At 28.1% G+C, this 22358-nt stretch overlaps 1 protein-coding gene across 6 annotated transcripts in view; it reads left to right on the top strand.

Moving 5' to 3' along the window:
- The window catches only part of LOC111036945 (trehalase), a 104270-nt gene that overhangs the window by 43388 nt on the left and 38524 nt on the right, over window positions 1-22358 (top strand). The window contains exon 1 of one of the 6 annotated variants that reach the window (XM_022319266.1): window positions 21001-21230. The exons of 3 other annotated variants lie outside the window; for them this stretch is intronic. Coding sequence is in view for 1 of the 3 variants with exons in the window: in XM_022319262.1 (XP_022174954.1) it covers window positions 21215-21234 (20 nt within the window). In the remaining 2 variants the exon portion in view is untranslated. Of the gene's footprint in view, window positions 1-21000; window positions 21235-22358 lie in introns of those variants that run through there. 2 more of the 6 variants (XM_022319267.1, XM_022319262.1) reach the window with 2 other exon arrangements.

Consider the following 22358-nt stretch of genomic DNA (forward strand, 5'->3'; position numbering starts at 1 on the left):
ATTAAGACATTATGCTAATACAAAATATACTAATACTTAAGTTCAAAGTAGGTCATTGGGAGAGTGGGGAGGGTGTGTTTAATGTTTATACTTGAAAAAGATAATAAATCACCACGTTCGAAAAATGGTGGAGTTTTGGTTAGAAGCTTATTTTCTATTGTAATAAATTCGGATAAAATCCATCCTTGTAAAATCAATAGTCACACGTTCTTCTCTATGTTTAGAGTTGTATTTAATAAAAAATGTATACTATTTTGGCATCAACATGTTTTTATATCCCTCGGAAAAGACTAAGAATATCCATGTAAAAAAAAATAGAATATAAATTTGCGAAAGTGTAATTAAATTTAAAATACAAATCACTACTAGAACTAAGTATTAATTTTAACGAAAAATTATGATTATTATTTGATTAAATGATTAAATGTTGTGAAAATTGAGTACAATAGTAAAGAATGATTCTTTTTGAGTAATCTGAGATTCTTTCACAATTGAAGAAATCAATAATTCTTTCGTCACTTTCAGATATAAATAGAAATCCGGCTCACTGTCAGTCTTAGGTAAGTTCTTTATAAAAAATAATTCGTTTCGTGTTCCTTAAAAAAAAGAATTCCTTCTTTTGTCGTTGCTTTGGAAAATGAACGTGTGCCCTTTTTAGTTCCAAATAAAATAAAAATTCTTATTTAATCATAAATGTTTTTTTTATATTTATACTTATTAGGTACTTTTTAATTATACTTATGCATACCTACAAGTACTTATATTTATAATTTACTATTTAATTTAAGAATATAATATCGAAGATATTTTTTTTCTTTTATTCATCTATATTTATTATTTCTTAAACAGCATAAATTAATATTATATTATACTAATAACTTTGATACTCAATAATGAACACTAATTAGCAATACACACACTGAGAAAAAAAATTTAAATTTAAATTATTTACATATCTGTGTAAATTGAAACTCGAAAAAAACGAAAACAAATACATTTTTTCTGTAAGTGTATTATTTCTAAATGCACCTTATTAGTTCTCAATTAACAGTTTATAATTTAAAAATTAAAACAATATTTTTTAGACTATTTATCCATAATGTCGTATATTGTCGTAATAATATAATCATATTGTGTTATTCAATAGACAAAAACTTTAAAGGTTATATAGGTACACTAAGTGTAGGTACAAAATCGAATAGTACTATTTATAGGTTATGCGTTAAGACCTAAAGTATTAAGTAATTATTATGCATTTTTATTGAATAGCCTTATATAAATTTCATTCGAGAAGAAATTTAACGATTGTTAATTTTTTTTCTCAGCTGATACTATTTGAACTTTTGGTCTCTTTGACTTGACATATCACCGACATAGAATTACATAAATGCCATTGAACAGCCGCGAGTTCTTAGCTGAAATCATAAAAATTTACAGTCAAAATGGGAATAGGTATTATAATTATTAATTTGTATGATTTATTTATAGAGACGTATTATAATATAATATTTCACACGCCACGTCTTAACACACGACATATTTTTAAGTGTGTGTTATCGTATTTATTTTTATTTTCCAATTGCTTTGTATGCATAAAAAATGATTAAATTATGAGTTGCGTTTTTAATCACTCACCTCCTGTGTTAACATGATACATTTCAATAAAATATAAATATTCATTCATAAATGAATTCATTAATATTAAAGGATTAAAATGATGTAATATTGATATTACAATAAATACAATTTACCTATTCATAAAACTATATAATGAAATTAATCATACTCTAATACCTAGTCTAATGATATTCATTTGTAGAGCTTTATTTGTTTAAGTATTAAATATATTTTTAACCATTTTTATATCATATGTCTACAAACTCATTTAAGTACAGGAAATAACAAAATAGGTTAACATAATTCATACATTTTAATTTTTCTCTAGGTATAGGTATAATATCATTTTTATGATGGTTAATAATGTGTTCCTATGAGTTCTGTAGTTGAAAATCTGATTGTTCACCCCTTCCCCGGTCTACATTATATATTAAATATTAAACATAAGGCTATAGGTATTTTTAACATTTATTGATAATGCTATTTAGTATATCCGTATTATATTTTATTTTATTTCACTTGACTAAATGCTTTAGTTTGTTAATTATTATGTGTACATTTTCATTTCAGAATGATCAGATAACATTTAACGTAGATATACCTAATACAGACTTCTTATCAGTGAGCATTAGTCACATTGAGCCTAAATAGTATCACGTAAATATGACTGCACATAAAACTAAATAATTATAATGTTTCATATTTTATAAATTATTATTTATTAAGTACCTAGGTATATAAAATTTGATGACTAACTATTTATTTTCAAGAAATAACTCACTTAATACTTTAACATCACTTATTAGGCGTACTATATACTATTCTGATAAGTTAATAAATTAAAAAGGTAAGCAAGTGGGTACCGGTCCGCTGTACATTAGATGTCGTGTACTCGTATGAGTCACTAAAATGAATGGTATTTAATTTTAATTCAATGATAAAATATCATCGCATACAAAAAACGATTCTGAGCGAAGACAGTCTGTCATTCAGCCAATATTATAATAATATTTTTTAATTACAACAAAATAACTAAAAATCATTATTCTATGTTTAAATATTCAAAATTTCCCAAATTTAAACTAAAAATACCTATAGAAAAAACCGTGTTTATAATTTTTAGGGTTTTGGGTTGCATTATGAACAACTTATATAAAAAACCTTATTTTAAATTTTCAATCATAAGCTATAAAAACTGAACATTTTATACATTTGTAACTACAAATATCCAAGTTTTTCGACAGAGCAAACAATTATTTGTTGACAATTATTGTAATACTTCTAATAAAAATCGACATTTTCTTACGCCTATAAATAGCTTAAAAAGGGTAAAAATATTTTGAAAATGGTGAATAGAAAATGTCAAATATCCGGTGAAAATTTATAGTATCCGCGGTTATTATAGTTTCTTCGTTACATCAAAAAAACTTAGCTGGTCCTGCGTAAAAATGCCGGTTTTCACTTTTTTTCTGGACGCTTTTGAAAACCACTGTGAATTTTCAATTTGGTCCTCTCAAAAGAAATAGATTCACTTTACCATCAGAAAAGATACTAATGTTGAAAATCGAAGCATTATTTTTACTGAAAAAAATGTATACATATATTAAAAAATTACATCATTATAATATCAATAGGTACATTTATCGCTCCACTCAGAATCTAAAAATATTCACGTCTTAATTAATATAAATAATTAAAACATTACTTTATACTTGGAAATTACATACACAATTAAATCACTTTTAAATTTCAATAGGTAAGATAGTTAAGAAATTACATAAATATGAGTTTTGTTAATATTCAAAATATAAATAGGTGCTTAATATTTTCCTCTCAAGAGTATCTGTTAATCTCTAACATCTATATTTTTTATATAAATACACTGTGGTATATACGATGATGAGTGGTACACCTAAACCAAATATTTGAATATTAAAATTTAAAACAAGTATAAAATATACAATAAAATACTGCCAGGCTTAACCTTAATCAGACAACATTTATAATTTATAATAATATAAACCTTTGAAAACATTTAATTTTAATTTATTGGAAGATTATTAGATAGTTTTTAAAGTACTTGTATTGCTTCTACTGTTTTTATCTTTATTACATCAAAGGTTTTTCAGTTTTTAAAATGAACATATGACACAAATTTGATTTTATATTCCTAAGCGATATAATATTTTCTGAGAATTTAAATAAGTACATACAATTTTAATTTTGAACTTGAAATTAATTAGTTACATGTACTTAAAGTCGGGGAATCCCTGTGCACATTTAAACTTTTAATACTAAGTAAGTACATATAAAGTTATACCTAACTAATTAACTACTAGTTTAATATTCTAGTTTTAATAATTTTATTTTTTGAAAAATATTTTGCTTGTATCTACGGAATTAAAAGTCTGATTGTGGGATAAAGTAAAAAATGTTGTGTTGAGAATTAATATTAATAACGAATAATAATGAATGTATAATTTTGTATTTAAAATTGACATTTATTACAAATAATTGTTTGATAATATAATAAAGGACAAAAATAAATTGTAGTATTTCTTATGAATACAAATAACGACGAATAACACGAACTAAATTGCAAATCATTTTAAATAAATGTTTTATTGGATAAAATAAAAATGATTTATATTTATATTATTATCAAGAAAATAAAATTATGTTGGGTGTTATATTTTAACTCATATAATTAAAAATTATGATGAAATATGATTATTTTTAAAACAAAAAAAAATTGAATTAATATTGATAGATATAATTTTGTGAAATAAATATAATACGTAAAATAGCATAGGTTCTTTCTATTTATATATTGCTTTTAATTAGTCTTAATATGTTAGTCTACACAGCACTAAATAATTGAGAACAATCGAATAGTCGAACATTTTTTGTTTAAATCTGGATAAGTAAATTTATAATGAACTGTTAACACTAACTTACAATACGTAATACGTATAATACACGCAATATTCATTAAATGTCCACAGAATTTTAATTTTGATTGCAGCCAGCAGTTCATTAATTTACAACTATCTAGTAGGTACCTATTAATGAATCATTCATTTTTACATAGTATGATGTTTGTTAATAAATTGATATTTAAAATTGTTTTCAATTCTTTGAGATTCAAATCGAAACGAGTTAGTTATCATTTGTTTTAAAAAATACATTATCATAGGTATTTTCTTCGTAAAACACATATCCATAGCCCATAGGCGTAGTACATATAGTAATATATTATGATTATACGTCAAATTCAAAACTATTGAAAAAGTTGGCATTTAACACATTACCTATAGGTATAGATTAGAAAGTACAAGGTTTTGCAAGTTATTAATATTTTTTCAAGTTAAGTTGTAAGAAAAAATAAAAATGTTTATAGTTAATAGTTAAATCGGTAACTAATCTGTTTTAACTTCAAACCGAGTTAAGTTTAAAGTTATATAGGTTATATAGTGACAAGGATACAAAAAAATTTTAATTTAAAAAAACGTATCGTTGTAAAATCAATACATTCATCTCCACTCATAATCTAAAAGTTAATCAAAAAGTTAAAATTAATTTCATACTTTTTGTTAAAAAACTTGTTTATGCATTGCTATAATACTGGTCCATAATTTTAACAATAATTATTATTTGTTTTTTAAGTGAAACTTTCTTTCGTCGGATTCATGCGACCAAAAAGAGTTACGGGCTTACTTGTGGCCTACTCGACACTAAGGTTTCTATATGGTAATAAATAATAATTAATTTGTCTTATCTTTGTTTTTTTTTTTATTATTATTAATTGTTTATGGCATTAACTACGTGGTTATTAGTCAGCGTTACATGTTTAAATTTACATTAATTGCTTACATACTATCTTAATTTCTACTAGTTACCTATATATTCACATATTTATTTTAACTTAAGTACAAATATTTAAATCAGTTGACACAGTTCTGTTGAGTTGACGAAATTGAAGAGTCTTTTGGTCGTCTCAGGAGTGGGTGCTAGTATCTCGTATAGTGTCTCAGGAAGTTTTAGCTCAATGCGCCTTTCAATGAACTTTCGGCATTCTGTACGTGTATGTTTGACTGTGATGATTGTTCCGCACGTCGGGCATGATGGAGGGTCTTCTTTGGCCACGAGATACCCGTGAGTCATGCGAGTGTGGCCTATTCGTAAGCGGACAAGAATTACCTCGTCCCTTCTAGACATTTCAAATGGGTTGGGCCATGGTAGTATAGAGTGTTTAATTTCTCTTAGCTTATTGTTATCACATTTTGCCCAGAGGTTTTGCAATTCATCCATGTACTTAAATTTGGTTGAGCTTAACAAGTCTCTGTCAGATATGAGGGGACATACTTCAAAAGCGGAGGTACCAGTTGTTTCTTTTGCTTTTAGATCAGCTCTTCGTTACCTCTTATGCCGACGTGTCCCGGGATCCATGCAAGTGATATACTATTTTTACGCTCATATAGTTCATTAATTATAAGACAGATATTTGGTTGAGACGTATTTAAATTGTATATGCTGATTAAATTACTTAAAGAATCTGTCATTAATAGATATTTCTTATCGTTAGGATAGTGAATGCTTTGAATCGCTGTGAGTATCGCTAGGGCTTCTACGGTACAAATACTACATACCTCATTGGTTCTTAATTGAATGTTTATATCATTTGATATTATAGCTAGTCCAGATTTCTGATCAATTTTCGACGCGTCGGTGTATATCTGTATGTATTCCGGGTACGATTGCAGAAGTTCGTAATGAAGACCTTTATAAATATTCTTATCAGTTGTGTTATTGTTGTATAGTGATATGCTCTTAGGTCTATTATACTTTTATTAAAGCGCCAAGGGGGTACGTTTGATACAGTGCCTTGAATTGTATTGTTAATCAAGGTTTCGTTTTTGATAATGAACTCTTGTTGTCTTTCATAAATAGATCTTAGATGAGGTGCATTAATAGGCTTATCCTGGTACCTTTTTTTAAAGATTTTGTTGTACACTGGATTCTCTTGGTGTTTGGCTATTTTTAGTATGTACTTGGTTTCGAGCCGTTTTCTCCTTAAATAAAGAGGTGGTTCTTTGTCTTATCTTTGTATAATAATAATAAATTCATTTCAATTGAAAATTTTATTTTTTTATTTTTCCAATACGAACTTAATATTTGACCGCGAGGGTGATAACTTTTTTTCTGAGAGTCTAGGTATATGTAGCAGATTTCGAATTTGGTGTATAATATGATAAGGATAACACTCTCGATCGTCCCTGGGCAAAGAAGAACGTCCGCTTTCTTATAAACGGCAATTATATTTACTATGATCAATACGTTCATCATTTTATTGGTTTATTTTCTATCTACTATATACCTACGGTTTAGTATGCCTGCTGTGTCCTCGTAATCATCCGATGTGACTTTCGTTGCCGCGGCGATGGTTACCAAACAATATCATTGTTGATCTATTATTATAAGTAATCAAAGTATTGCTATTTATTTAATAATATTTTATATTTAATTGTATTGAACATATTATATATTTAATAATATATTAAATACATATATAATTAATAATAAAAAAGCGGGTAAGTGGGTAACGGTACATTAGGTGTATTGAGTCTCACTGCAGTAATGGATGTGTAAAATTTGAATTCAATTATTTAAAATCATTGTATACGATAAACGATTCTGAGCAAAGACGGTCAATAATATTACTAAGTAGGTATATTTTATGATATAATTGTGATTAAGGTAATTTATTTTACTATTAGTCATTAGTACTACAGAAGATTAAATTCATTGTATGTATAAAATATAATAATATACCTACTCCAAAAGTTTCAAGTACCTACGAATAATATTTTTAAATTACAACAAAATAACTAGAATCGTTATTCTTGGTTTAAATTTGTAATTTCGCTAAAATTTGAATTTATAATAACTATAAAAAAATCTGTGTTAATACATTTTTCAGATTTTTCAGTTACAGAATGGACTGCTTATCATGTTTTAAATTTTCAATCCTTAGCTATAAAAATTGAAAATTTTGTGAAGTCTTAACTACAAAATAATTTGTAAATTTTCAAATTTATAAATTTGTAACTTAAATACTTATAAAAATAAACCGTGCGTATGTCTTTTTAGTATTTTTAAACTAATATTGTAAAAACATTTGAGGATCCTTGTATTGATTTTTAAGCTTTTTAGCCCAACAAAAAAAATTTCATTGACATTTAGAGAATAAAACTAAAAAAAATTGAAAATGTCAGTAAACAGCTCAAAACAAGTCAAAACGAGTCATAATATTTTAAAAATGTTATCAAATGTACAAAATGGTAAAATAAACATCATATAATGAGTAACAAGTATCTACAAACATTCGTTTTTGAATCACAACAAAATAAAAAATCACTCCATGTGAAATCAAGTGAATATCCAATGTAAAAATGTTAACTTCAAATGCTCATAAAAATTTTAATTGACTTACAGGTAGATACTTTTTTTGTTGATAAGGGTAGATAAACTTTGAGAAATCTTGTATTACATTTTCAAATCTTGGATTCATAAAAAAAATTTTTATGGATTTCAAAATTATTTTGTGTGATCTTCAAGAATTTTGTCAAATTTAAGCTCAAATTTTTTTTAATTTCCACTTACAACCACATAAACGAGAATCTTTGTATTATATTTTCAAGTTTTCTGACCCAGTGAGCATTTTTTTATCGACATTAATTTTAAAAAAACTAATAATAATCGGAAATTTCATATGTCTATAAGTAGTTCAACATGAGTCAATTTTTTTTTGAGATTTCAAGATTCACTTTCCAACCGGAAAAGATACTGAAATTGAAAATTGAAACATTATATTTCGACTATGTATTATAGACACAAAAAAAACACACACATCATTATAAGATCAATACATTCATCGTTCCGTTCAGCACCTAAAAATTGCATTTAATTAATTATAATAAAACTTCTGTATTTTTTATATACCAATGTAAAAATGTATGTTTTTTAATATGATATTCACGAAACACAATAAACTATAAATCAATAAATCAACGTTACATCAGTCACTCGCTCACTCTACTTTTTAGAATAAATGTGTGGATCATAATACTCGTATATTAATATGTGTGTGTTATACAAATCTAAAAATGCACTAATAAGTTGATCATTCGTAAAAGGGGGTACCTACAATGTTGTTGTTTGTTATGATTTATAAAGCTTTAAAGTCTTTGATTGGGAATTAACTATTTAGGAACTAGGAAGTGCCATTATAATCATTATATAATAATAAGTAAATAATAAAAAATCATGGAAAATATTAATGGTTTATCATATTATATTACTATAACTAAAAGCCAAAAAGAAATACTAATGGCACTGTGTCAGTTTTTAAATTTGTATATTATTCCAAACAAAAGATTCGTCAATTTTAAAATATACATGTTACACGTATCTAGTTAAAAAAAATTGGTTTCAATATTATATTTTAATATATCTCTACAATGGGCACTTATATACATTAACATTTTCAACAAGATATTAATAATATTATATAATTACACCTGTTATTTACTTAGTAAATTTGTATGAAAAGTTGGATTATTTATATTATTCTATTAGTACTCGACGATGTTATTTTGATACGTTTTAGATTTTATAAACTAATAGAGCTAAGCAATGTGATAAGAGGTAAGCAATGTGATAAAAGAGTTAAGCAATGTGATAAACCGTACGTCTCTCATGTATTGATGCATTCTGGGGGAAAAAAAGAAGATTTTATAAACTAAACCGTAAAATATATGGCAGCGTGATGTTTAGAGTCTAATGGGGACTATGTTCATATGTGCATCCCATCTAAATACCCCAGATCACTCTAATCAACTACGTTGTATTTTTGTTTCTAACATTTTGATCCATTATAATTAGTCTTTATAAACATTTAGGAAATTTCTCAAATATTTGTGATTATCAACGTTATAAAACAATACAATTTATTGAATAGGTGATATTAAATAGCCTATATCTACACGAGTACATTAAACTTTTTGATATCTTATCATATTATACATTTTCCGAGTTTGCTGTGACAGATAACGAGATTAAAATACCATTGTGATCGCTAGATAATCTCTGCAGGAGACTAAGTTTTTATTCAAATTATCAAATTTCGAGATAAAATGACTATGGGTCGACTCACTCTATTAGATTACCTTTACGACACTATACTTAATCATAATTATATAATTTTAGAAAATACGATTATTTTAATAACTCTATTTTAATTATTGTTTCATATTTAGTTAAAATATGGTCTCGGTGGTTTCATTACTGAGTCAATAATAAAATAATAAACATTTGTTTAGCGTTTAATGACTTATTATACTTGAACTATATTGAAGTACATTACATTTGTATAGGAACAATTACGACAATTACTGTTTTATTTAGAGTTTGCGTTGTACCAGATGTATGAATTAGCATATTGAATAAATAAGTAGGTATATATTTTTAGCAGGTCATGAATACTCTTGAAGGTTAACAGCTTAAATTAAGTATTACGAGTACTAAGGTATGTATAACAATGAGAATTGGTTAAGAAAGTAATTAATTAATAACTGCAATAGGAGGTACCTTCATTCATCAACATTTATGATATGTAAAATTCCTATAATTTTTATTCATATTTTATTTATAATTTTTTATACAAATGTTCACTAGTAATGTTAGCGATACAAATGTATTTGCACACACTTCATAATAACAAAAACATTTTAATTGCCGATTGGTTTTCCTTTACGTTCCTATGTAGATGCCAGGTGAGTACTATAATTAATTTATAATAGTATAATTTACGTGATCTATAACCTCGCAAATAACGGAATCATCTAAATCCAAAAATCATATTATGTCATTATTGACATTGTTTTTCTACTGCAACAGAGTCCACTTTAAAGAGACTGAACTATAATAATATATCTATTATTATAACTATTATACTTAGTGTGCATGACAATATACGATACACCTTCTGTGGATAAACAATTTTTTTTAAATTACAATGATGGAACTATAACGTGAAAAACTTCTTTGTACACCAATTAATTAATGTCCATTATTGTAACTGTATATTATAAAGCTTCTGTTTCACAATAATCTTTAATCGCGCTTGAATTTTGGATCTGAGCTGAGTGATGAATTAATTAATTTAAAATGATGTGTTTTTTTCTGTCCATCACCACATTTAGGAGAAGTAAAAATGTTCAATTTTCAATTTTTAGGGTGTTTTGTTGAACTAAATTAGATATAGCTGGTATTTTGAGTTATAGTTCATAAATAAAAGTAAAAAAGTGAATATCCCAGTGGTTTCCAAAATAATCCGAAAACTAAAAAAAATTGGGAAAAACTGGAATATTAAAGCAAAACAATTTCTAGTTTCGACAAAATCGATTGTTTTTTTTTTTTGTAACTCAACAATAAGTAACTGGAGGGAATTGAAATTTTCAGTAAATATTCATATAAGTTACTAATTAACTTGAAATTATTTTCAAAATATTTTGGCTCTTATTATAAGTGTTTTATGTTTGACTTTTTTTTAAATGTATATTGTATAAAATAATTTTTTTCAGGTAAAATTGTTTGAAAATTTAATTCAGAGACTTAAGGATCCTCGTAAGTTGTGATAAATCGATTAAAAACATCGACAATACATTATCACAATATTTTCATAAAAGCTTTAAATATCAGCAAAATATAAAAAATTATTTTGTAGCATACAATTCATAAATATTTTAACATTCATAACTAAGAGTATACAATTTAATGTTAAGTACCGAACACATTTTTCTTATACAATAGTTAAAGACAAAAAAAATGAAATAAATATTTTTTTATGAGCGTCTGAAGTTTATATTTTGACGAAATTGGATATTCACACGTAAAATAACGACGTGTTATCTAACGATTTTAGTTATTTTGTTGTAATTCAAAAAATATTCATTGTAGAAACTTGAAACATTCCTCTGTTCTTTAACTATCATTTTCTAAACTCAATGAAAATTTAAAAATATTTAGACTAAAATCAAACTATTAATATAAGCATGTAATATTTTTGAATTTTTTAGTTTAAAAAAAAAAAAATCTTGATTATAAATTTATTCTATTAATAACATAATAAATGCATTGCAATGTTTTTGGAAAATATTAGTCCAAACTAGCTGTTTAATTAGTAATAACTAATAGTAAATAGCTTATAGTAAGATAAATTACTATAATATCAATAACAATTACCTATAAATACATAAAATATCACACAATATACTTAGTACTATAATCTGACCGTCTTTGCTCGGAGTCGTATTCCGTATGCAATGATTGAATTCCATTGAATTAAAAGTCAACATATCTATTACATTGACTTATTCAATGACGAGGTACACTCAAGTATTCGACAACTATACTGTAGGTACAGCAGAATGTTTACCTACTTTCTCCCTTTTTTTAACTCTTAACTATTCTACTGTATTTCCACAGGATGTGTCTTACAACATTAATTTCTTATCTTTTCGAACTCTTCTCGGTTCTGCATTAATAGCACATCGTGAATGGCAATGAAACTGTTTATTGTGATGTCTCAGCAAGGAGAATACTTTTATTATATTATTGTCTTCCGATTTGCCTGCAGAATACGTGGCGATCCTGGAAACATTTTTGGTTTGCAGCAATAGTTAAGTATACGAATATCCGCAAATCGTCGATCTATATTCTTCTTCAATCATACTGTTGACTGCTCACGGTAGGTATCAGTCAACACAAGAAATTTTGTTTACCATATCAATTCGGATTATATAGTTATATATTATCAACCATAGTATTCTCTTTCTGTTAAAACACCTATTCGTGACATAATGTGAATATTTTATTCTTTCGTATGATAATATATTTTTTTAATTTAACATCAGCAGCACTGACCATTGGGATAGATTTATACTATTTACATGTTTTATTTAGTAGTATATTATATTATATTTAGGTATATAATATATACATACATAATGATAATTATTTTAGTTGATTTTTTTTCGTGGTCTCTAATTTCCACATCAATTTCGTTGTAATATTATAAGATAAATTATGAAACATAAAATCAATTTATATGTATACAAAAAAAAAATATACTTTTTAAGGAAATGTATCCTTGATATATATATAAATAAACTTTTTCATACAAAATGAATATTTGTAATTATATTACTCATAGCTATCTTGTATTTGTATTCATATAGTGCATACATATATGCATATATTAATATAACAATTTTTGTCGTGAATTTAAATTCTCTTGTGTGTAATTACCTATTGATAAAATATTTTGTTTATGGTTTGAATAAGTATAGAAAGGGTTGTATTAAATATATTAAATTCAAACAAAATCAATATAGGTACCTACTACACATAGTTAGTATATGGTTATAACATTATAGAATATATATTATACACGATATAGTATTATATAACAGGGGTTGGACTTCAATGCAAAAAAAAACATTAAGTAAAAATATATATTTATGACCCAATTATACTAACAAAAAATTCAAAAAGTAAAAGATGTTTTTTAAGTAGTTGGTCATTTATAAAAATAGAAAGTTTGTAACTTATTGTTTATTTATTTTTTATTAGACAATTATTTATAAATCTAGAACAATAATTAGTATAATAATTAAAGTGAAAAATGTTAATATACATTAAACATAAATAAACCTATGTGTTCTTAAGAATTATTTATTGTTTACCTATATTTGATTTTCTTTCTATCGAATAGTGAAACGTGTCAATGTTTACTAAACTGCATGTTCTTTTATAAAAATCTACAAATTATTTCCTAAAAATTCGTAGGTATTTCTTGTATAATAGGTACTTTTCACTGATACTTATAAGTTACATAAGGTATAGCATACAAAGTAGTAAAATGCATACAAATTAGAGCCCTGTGTTGAATAATGTCATGTAGGTATACCGGCACAACAATTTTTAAACTTCAGAGATACCTATACCTATTACCTACACAGCTATTGGTAGTCGATTAATAGCAACATTTATTATACCAAGCAAAAATGTAACCATACTTACATATAAAGATATAATATAGGTACTCGTGTAGGTATAGTCTGTATAGTCGTGAAACATAGATGTATGAATATTAAAATATATAATATACTAATAAACGCGCGATAGTTGGGGTATTGCATTTCGTCGTCTTCGTCGCAAGTGAAATTGTACAGTGAACACTGTAATAATAATAATGAATAATGATAATATTGTAACTACACATTAGGTATATATAGTGCCTAATTTGTGGCCCACGGCGCAGTGACTTCCAGAAAGTCATTTGTCTAGGATAATAATTAATATTATTAGGTATATTATACATATTATAGGTATATATTATATCTCATACGACATAATAAAATGTAGTACCTATCATTAAATATTATGTATAGATAATATATTGTATTATATACACTTGGGTTGGTATTTACACCGTCGTCGTCGTGGTCGTCGTCTCGTTCTCGTGATTACGGCAAAACGATTTTTTTCACCAGGAAAAGAACTGGACGAAGGCTAAATCGATTTATTAACACTGCTCACATGCACGCGTACTGCGTGCTGGCGTGGTGCGCGTTTAACAATATTCGCGAGGTATACATAATATTATATAGGCAGGCAAAAACATACACACACACTCATATATATATATATATATAAAGGTAAGTTAAGTTGGTTGGTAGGCTAGTGTATGTACTACACAATTTAATACATGTATGTATTTATGTATATATGCATAGAAATTGGCTAATCGAAAAGTCAGCATTAGATAATAATGATATGTGTCTCGAGTATAACAAATTATATACATAACACAGTACTTAAATTTATATATAAATAAATAATATCATTGTACACCTATTATTCCACATAATTCGTTGTATATAAAAACATATAAATAAATAATTTAACTTAAGTGCGTGTGTGTGCGTGTACATTTTACTAGAGTCGTCGACGATGACGGCTTGCGGTGGGGAGACGATTTTCGTTGACCTTGCGTGAACCTTGGGAAGTGGCATCGTTATATTATATTTTATTATTATTGTCACAAGTTCTTTTCGTTATTATTATTATTATTATTATTATTATTATTATTACTTTATCCCATTCCCCCTGTCCGAAACGAACCTGTCGTACGGGATCGGCGTTTTACAATATTAAAGTAATATATTATAATATATTACAATATACACCTACTATAAGTACTACTATATCCTATAAGTGAACGTAAAACAGAGTAAATGTTTGTAGAAAATTACTAGACTAAACTATTCGCACAATCTATCCAATATGACATCACTTCGTATTAATATTATAATATTGTATGTAGACCTATGAATAGCTACGGTAAAATGTTTAAAAAAGCATATTGTCAATCGTCAACTATATAACAATCGCAAAAGAAACCTCGTTGCGGTAAAAAAGTAGTTTGTTTTTTTAAAAATAAATTGTTTTTTACTTGCGGTTTGACGGAACACGCCATATTAGCTAGTTTATTAGCTATCCTAGTATAGACTAGGTATAGCTGCTAATTTATAGACACTGGGTACGTTATTATTATACAATGACCAAAGCGTGAAAAGTGGCGAATACACAACAACTATTTTGCCCTACTAATAATGTATATTATTATTTATTGTGGTATATCAATACTATTATATAATCACTATCATCGCGTATCATTAAAGCGTGCCTCGTATTGAATACTAAAACCAAACGGACAAACGCCGCCGCCACCGCATTCGCACAATACGTCCAGCGGTACTGCGCTCCGCCATACTTCCTCATATAGGTGGTTGTAGGTTTGCTTGACACATTGCTTGATATTTGATAACAACAATATATTATTGCTATTATTAAAATTAACAATATCAGGTGTAGGTACTGTTATTATGACGTTTGTAGTTTGTTTATTATGTGTTGTATTATTATTATTTATTTCGACCGGTTGCCAGCTGTCGTTTCCAGTTGGCAGCCACATTATATCTATTGTATATTGTCTCGTTGGCCGTTTATATGCGTCGCATTATTATTTAGGTGTATAATACCTATACAGGTAGGTGAGGTATAGGTGTATAATATTATGTACACATTATTGATATTCGTCCGATGGGGCGGTGGATGGCGGGAGAAATATTTCTGTTTTCGACTGTCGTCGTCCTCGTCCGCAGGTTCAACGGTTTCTTTCGAATGTGTTCGATGCGTTTCGTTTTGTTTGTGCTCTTTTACACACTGCAGGCTTCCGCAGCTCTGATCTTTGCGGACATTCCGTCGGCGAAACACATCACCGCATCGGCAGTTTTGTAACTGTGACGTCTCGCGCATGTGCAGCAGATCTCAAAATACGTCTCAATAACATATGGGTTATGTTATACCTCAGTTGTAGGTTTACTCGTCCAACAGTAGTTCCTTTAACTTTGCAACCTATAGAAATTAATAAACTATTATAATAACATTTTCGAAAAAATCAATCATCATCAGGCATCAGAACTATACTGACAAGATATTCATAGATTATTTTAAGAATTTGGTAAAAAAAATAAAGCGAAGCTGATTTTAAGAATTGTATCAACAACTTTGTTTTAAATGCATACTGCATAGGTACATTCGATTCTCTGTAGATTGGCTTATTATTCAATATCTATTACATGTTTACATAAGTACAAGCCATATACAAATTTAAATTATCGAGTAAATATTTGTTACCATATCATCTTCAAAGAAATTAGATTCAAGTTTAAGTCATAGTGACTTATAAGTTATAATCAATAGCCAATACAATCAATTATTATATGGTCCCCTACCACTACAGTCTACAATGAAAAATATTATTAGACACCGTTCATCAAGTAATATATTTATAATTGATATATATATAATATATACTATAAAATTGTATTCACGTCAAAATCACTTTAAGTAATGGTTGAAGATTTAATTAGATAGATATATTAGGTAATTACTTACCTCTTCCCAGAGTGTAAATGTTCAGAGAGATCTGAGGTTGTAAATCATAAGACTGATCAAACACACTGCACATGCTATGTGATCCATATCAAAAATCTGGCAAAAATATATTCTTCCCTTTCTACTTGTAGTCTATTCTGTAGAATCCTTGCTGCAATAACAGTATAGCTAGAATACATCAAGCAACCAAGCACGTACTTTTAAATACCTACGAAAAACTAGTAAAACGCACTAATAATTAGAGTCATAATGAAGGCCAGACGTTGCCCGAAAAATTTGGTGCACCATATACAAGGACTTGCTATTGGCAGGATATGTAATATCTTGCACATACAGATAGGAAAAAATGCTAATAAATGGTTATAACTTTCATATTTTAAAGATATTTAAAGAAAATGAAATTATTTAGGTAAAACTTTACTTGTGCTTTTAAAATACTGAGCCCCCCCCCTCCCGTGAAATGTTCAAAACCTGGCACCTCTGGGTGCAGTAAGGGGAGGTTATCAAAGGGATTTGAGCTCCCAAGGACTTATTCAGCCATCCTTTGTCTCGGCGGCAAATGCGAAAGCTACACATTTGCCATTAGGAAACCATATGAAACCATAAAATACGTCCCACTTTCCTATTATATGTAAAAAAAATAATGTTCAATGAGTTATTTATTCCTTTTGTCAATAGTAGTTAGGTACTCGTTTAAGGGCTTCTCAACCATTGTGGTCAGAAAACGAGCTATAATGTATTATATTTAAAATGAATCTTATAACCTTAGACACAGTAAGAAAAATGAAATAAATTGATATCTTTATGCATAATATTTCATATTTGTAAAATTTTTGTCCATATAACGTAAATATTATAATATACGATATAGATATAGTATACTATATAAGTTTCCAAACTTCGCTCGTGTGATATATTTATTTGTATATTCTTACTAGTTATAGGTGTAGCTAGCCTTTTATAGCCATATAGGTACTATTTAGTTCAACTTTACTTTAAAGTATATTTATAAATTTCGCTGTATCTCTCATTGATGAGTTTTTTTTCTGGCTTATAAACAATAAACGGTCAGGTTCCACGCTCTAAATAATTATTCTATCTTGCATATTTTGTTTTATATCATATAACGCCGGTGTGTATTGATCTATCAACTTAAACTGTTTGAACACAAAAATTATGTCCAGAATTTTGAAACAAAATAAAAAAGGCGACGTGACGAAGCGTATTTTGAATTCTGCTAAAAAAATCTCAAAAATATTCATATGATATTGTCTTACTCGAAAAGTGGAACATTTCTCCCATCCCCTCCTGCTTTCTCCAAAAATAGAAAAAATACTGACGTCAAGATATTCACATAGGCGGGAGGTATTGGAATAACTGAGAAAAAATCATAAAAATGATTAATTGACTCACTGCAGGAAAACTGGAACACCGACACTTGTCATTTTATATATTATTATACATTTATACGTTTATGTTATGTGTATACAATATAGATACATTGACTAACTTATGATAGTTTCCATTCGAATATAAAATATCAGTTATGTTTTTGGTGAAAACATTGAGAGACCTGCGAGTAAAAAAATAAAAACACCAGAAACATTTTTACTCTTTTAACATGTACAAGTGGTGCCGAATTCCAACAGTTTTTCTATGACATATATCTACATAAAATGTTGACTTAGGTACTACGAAAAATCCTACAGCAAGACCTCCAATCAAATTTCAACACCAATTTCCTAAAGGACATGGAGTTGTACAACTTAATAAAAAAACTAACTATAATGTAAAATATATGTAATTACAATGTAAATTAGAACTAATATCCTAGTAGGCAATGTAACTAAAATTAGAAAAGAAAAATGTTAACATCTAAATTTTATTGCAACATTTGATTTATACAAAATGTGATTATTGTCATAAGCTCATAACTCATAAATAAATATATACTTTGGTTTCATTGAATTTACCTATACTCTTTACTAATGAAATTCAAGCCTCAGAATAGTCGCCCATAAATTAATATGAGAATATAAGATTGAAGTAAAATAAATAATAAATAATAAATATATAATATAATATCGCCCAATGTTAATACATAAATCATAATAATTATTCATTATTAGATTGACGTATTTTTTTTATAATTCCTTCTCGTTTTGGTTGCGTACAACGCGTATATGTGTGTTATTGATAATAATGATTAATTACTGAAAAAAATTAACATGAATTATCTCGCTGCTTTAACATTACATGACACGGTAGACGGCGTGTCACGTCATTTTGATTACTATGCGTATCCTTTATATTATATTAGCATCGCAGACGTCGACGAAAATTATTACGATCATATCGTAATACACTTCGTTAATTTAAACGCTAAAGCTTCGAATCGAAAACATATGAGTTTAAAGACATCAACCGGTTTCATATTTATAGCTACACCTTAAAAGCTTATATGCTAGGTACCTACACGAAAGATGATTTTTAATAATAAATAAGCTTTTATCATATTTATGTATGCAAAACTCCGTTTTATTAAGCTTCTATAAATTGCCTATCAGTAATTTTTTCCTATGAACACATCTCGATACGATTTGTTTAATATATTTTGAATAATTACAAAATAAACGTAAAGCATTTATAGCTGTTTTAAGAAATGTGCGGTCAGCTTACAGTTTTGCCTGCTATGTTTTTAGTTCAGCAATAACGGCTTAAATGTCAGAGCCAGAGTAAAATGTTACAAGTTTTTCAAATGGTCGATACTCAATAAAATGAATGTTGAACTCAAAATACATTTTATTTGCCATTAGATACACTATATAGCGTTCCTAAGTAGTGGCGTATATAAAGGAGGTGGTGCCTGGGTCAGGGCTCATAGTGAAATTTCGGGTTCAAATAAAATATAATATGTTATAGGTACTGTATGTACATGCCTTAATTATAACCCCTACCCCGACTCCTAAAAAATTTAATCGGACCGCATAGTGAAAATAATCCCTTTACCCGCCACTGACAGGTAATCTGATAGTAAGTGCGTGAAAAAACCCTCCAAAATCCAAAATCAAAAGCACCAGTTATTTGGAATTATACAAAAATAATTCCACTGGGGAATACACTCCTCCACATGTGAACGAACATAAATGCATAAATTGATTACATTAATAGGTATACTACTTAGTAAACACCAAATTCAGTGTAAATATGTATAGGTTGGTATTATGTACTATAGCTATAGATAGTTTTAAAATTCTCAACGTTTAACTTATGACAGTATGACATATAGATATAATTACACAAGCCTTCGTTGTACCTACGTGTACATTTTTTGTGCAGTCAAAGATTAATACGTATAATATGCATTTTGTTCGTGGTTTGACAATAATTTCCTTCAAAATTGACAAACAAATCGGGTTTATCTTTTTATTACTCAGCAGTATCTATATCGGTGGATAATTTATAAGTTTCTATGACACAATTCAAATGTTATGTTACCGGAGCATCTTTTACACCGTTTGTCTTTGAAAAAGTCCAAAACATTATGGTCTAAATAACACAATCGAGGCGAAAAGGAAAATAACGATTATATTTATAAGTTTCTAATTTTTAATGTTTCAATTACACCACGCATTACTTTAATAATAATATGCGTTTCGACCGTTTCGTAGAAATAACAACTATACAACGCGGTAAATAATTACGCATGTCAAAACTTATTAGGGATTGAATGCAACAATTTCGCACGACGTAAACGAAGTGTTGGAAAATTGATCTCTCGTAGTCGCTCTTCCACGAGACACAGCGCACTTACCTACCACGAGATTTAGTGCGGTATGCGGTTACGTACTGTTGAGAAATCGTGTGTATTTATAATATATATATATATAGGGAAGGAACATACAGTCGGGCGACCAAACAAGCTTACATCAGCAAACAATTGCTTAAATTAAGACGGAAATCGTCATCCCACGCCCGTGTCAAATCGTTAAAATAGCACGACGACGAACTCGCGATTAAATTAAATAACTTTATGCTCGACTAAATTATATCATAATACGTGTTGCACGTTTGTACTCTCATATAATATCTTCGATCATTCGTGATCAGAGCCATAAACCTCAATCATCATTCATCATATCATACGACTATTATTATTATCATCATCAACATTACAATTATTATTATATTAATGCGCCAACCCCCCTTCCATTCGTCGTCTTTAGTCGGCATTGCAGCGACGACGACGTCGGCGGTGGCAGCAGTGGCGGCGACCGTAGCCAAAGAAAATAATACAACGAGCAGCACAGTAACGTCGATTGCCGTCACGAACGTATTTTTGCAGTCCCGTCTTCACGTTTCGGTTTTGTTTTAGTTTTTCACCGTTTCTTTCTGTCCGATTATTGGCCAATCTTTCGTTTTGTTAATCCACCGCCAAAGACGTCATTCGATCTCATCGGTGTCATCTACCAATGGCCTCAAGAAACCGCTGCTGCTGACTGCCTGCAGTATGTACCTAGTAATAAGTAGGTAATAACTAATAATAAGTAATATAATCGTATTTAATTGTACACCTGTACACAACTACAAACATACCTATTATAATTTAATATATTATTTTCGAATGCTGTTATTATTATTATGCTTTAAACGTTACATTTTTGGCTGCATATGTTTCGTCAACAAATTCGCGAATAGTCAGTCCACATAGACGTTTAAATTGGGTAATCTTGATAATAATAATATTCGTTTTCTCCTCCGTTCATAACCTGCAACAGCTGTGCGTCTGGCGGGCCTGTATGCCGGGCGACAAAGATAACGGAATCGTTGCGATACCTGATAAGACAAAAATAAAAAAACGGTTTGCCCTTGAAAGTGATGTCTAGTAATAGCCTAGTAATTTGGACGATTTATTAACAGTTGTGAATTTACGATTGCTCTAATGCTTCAGATATGAGCGCTTAAAGCGTTAACTAGAAAAATAGTACCTAGTTACCGAAAGAATATTTAAACTACCGAGTTGTAATACCTAGTTATGTTTAGAAAGGAATGGTGAGTTATTTTATTATTTAAAAGGCTATAAATTATTATTTTCATTCCTACATGTACGAAAATAGTTGTCCAATTAAGAAACGGTTTTGTTCTGACTACCTACTGTCTGTGTTTTTGAGACTGATATAACATGCCTACGTACACTTACGTGCAATCGTGTGTGTTACCTGCCATGTTTATTTTCTTACATAACGATCGATGCCTCAGTGAATCGATTGAATATGTATATTGTAATTTCTCAGAGCCCAATTAGAAGTTTAACTAAATCTCTAATAGCTAAAATGTTCTTAAAATAGCATATAATTATTCATTTCTAATCAATAATAATGTGAAATTTAAATATAGCAATACAGAATAAAAAAAATATAATCTATATTTCCATAGTGTATAACTATATTATTTATTATATGCTGATTAAATTCTTATAGGTGCCTAAACATTTGATTATTATTTTTAAGATTAAGTTCTTTAAATTGAGAAAACTGTTTAAATTGTTTCTTTAATTACCTATCAAATTGGCTATGGTATACCTATTACATTATATATCAGGTATTGTAATCAGGTGTATATACCTATACATTTTAATTTATATTTTTAAATAT

Source organism: Myzus persicae, unplaced genomic scaffold (genome assembly GCF_001856785.1).
Source record: "Myzus persicae strain clone G006 unplaced genomic scaffold, MPER_G0061.0, whole genome shotgun sequence".
Taxonomy (NCBI): Eukaryota; Metazoa; Arthropoda; class Insecta; order Hemiptera; family Aphididae; genus Myzus; species Myzus persicae.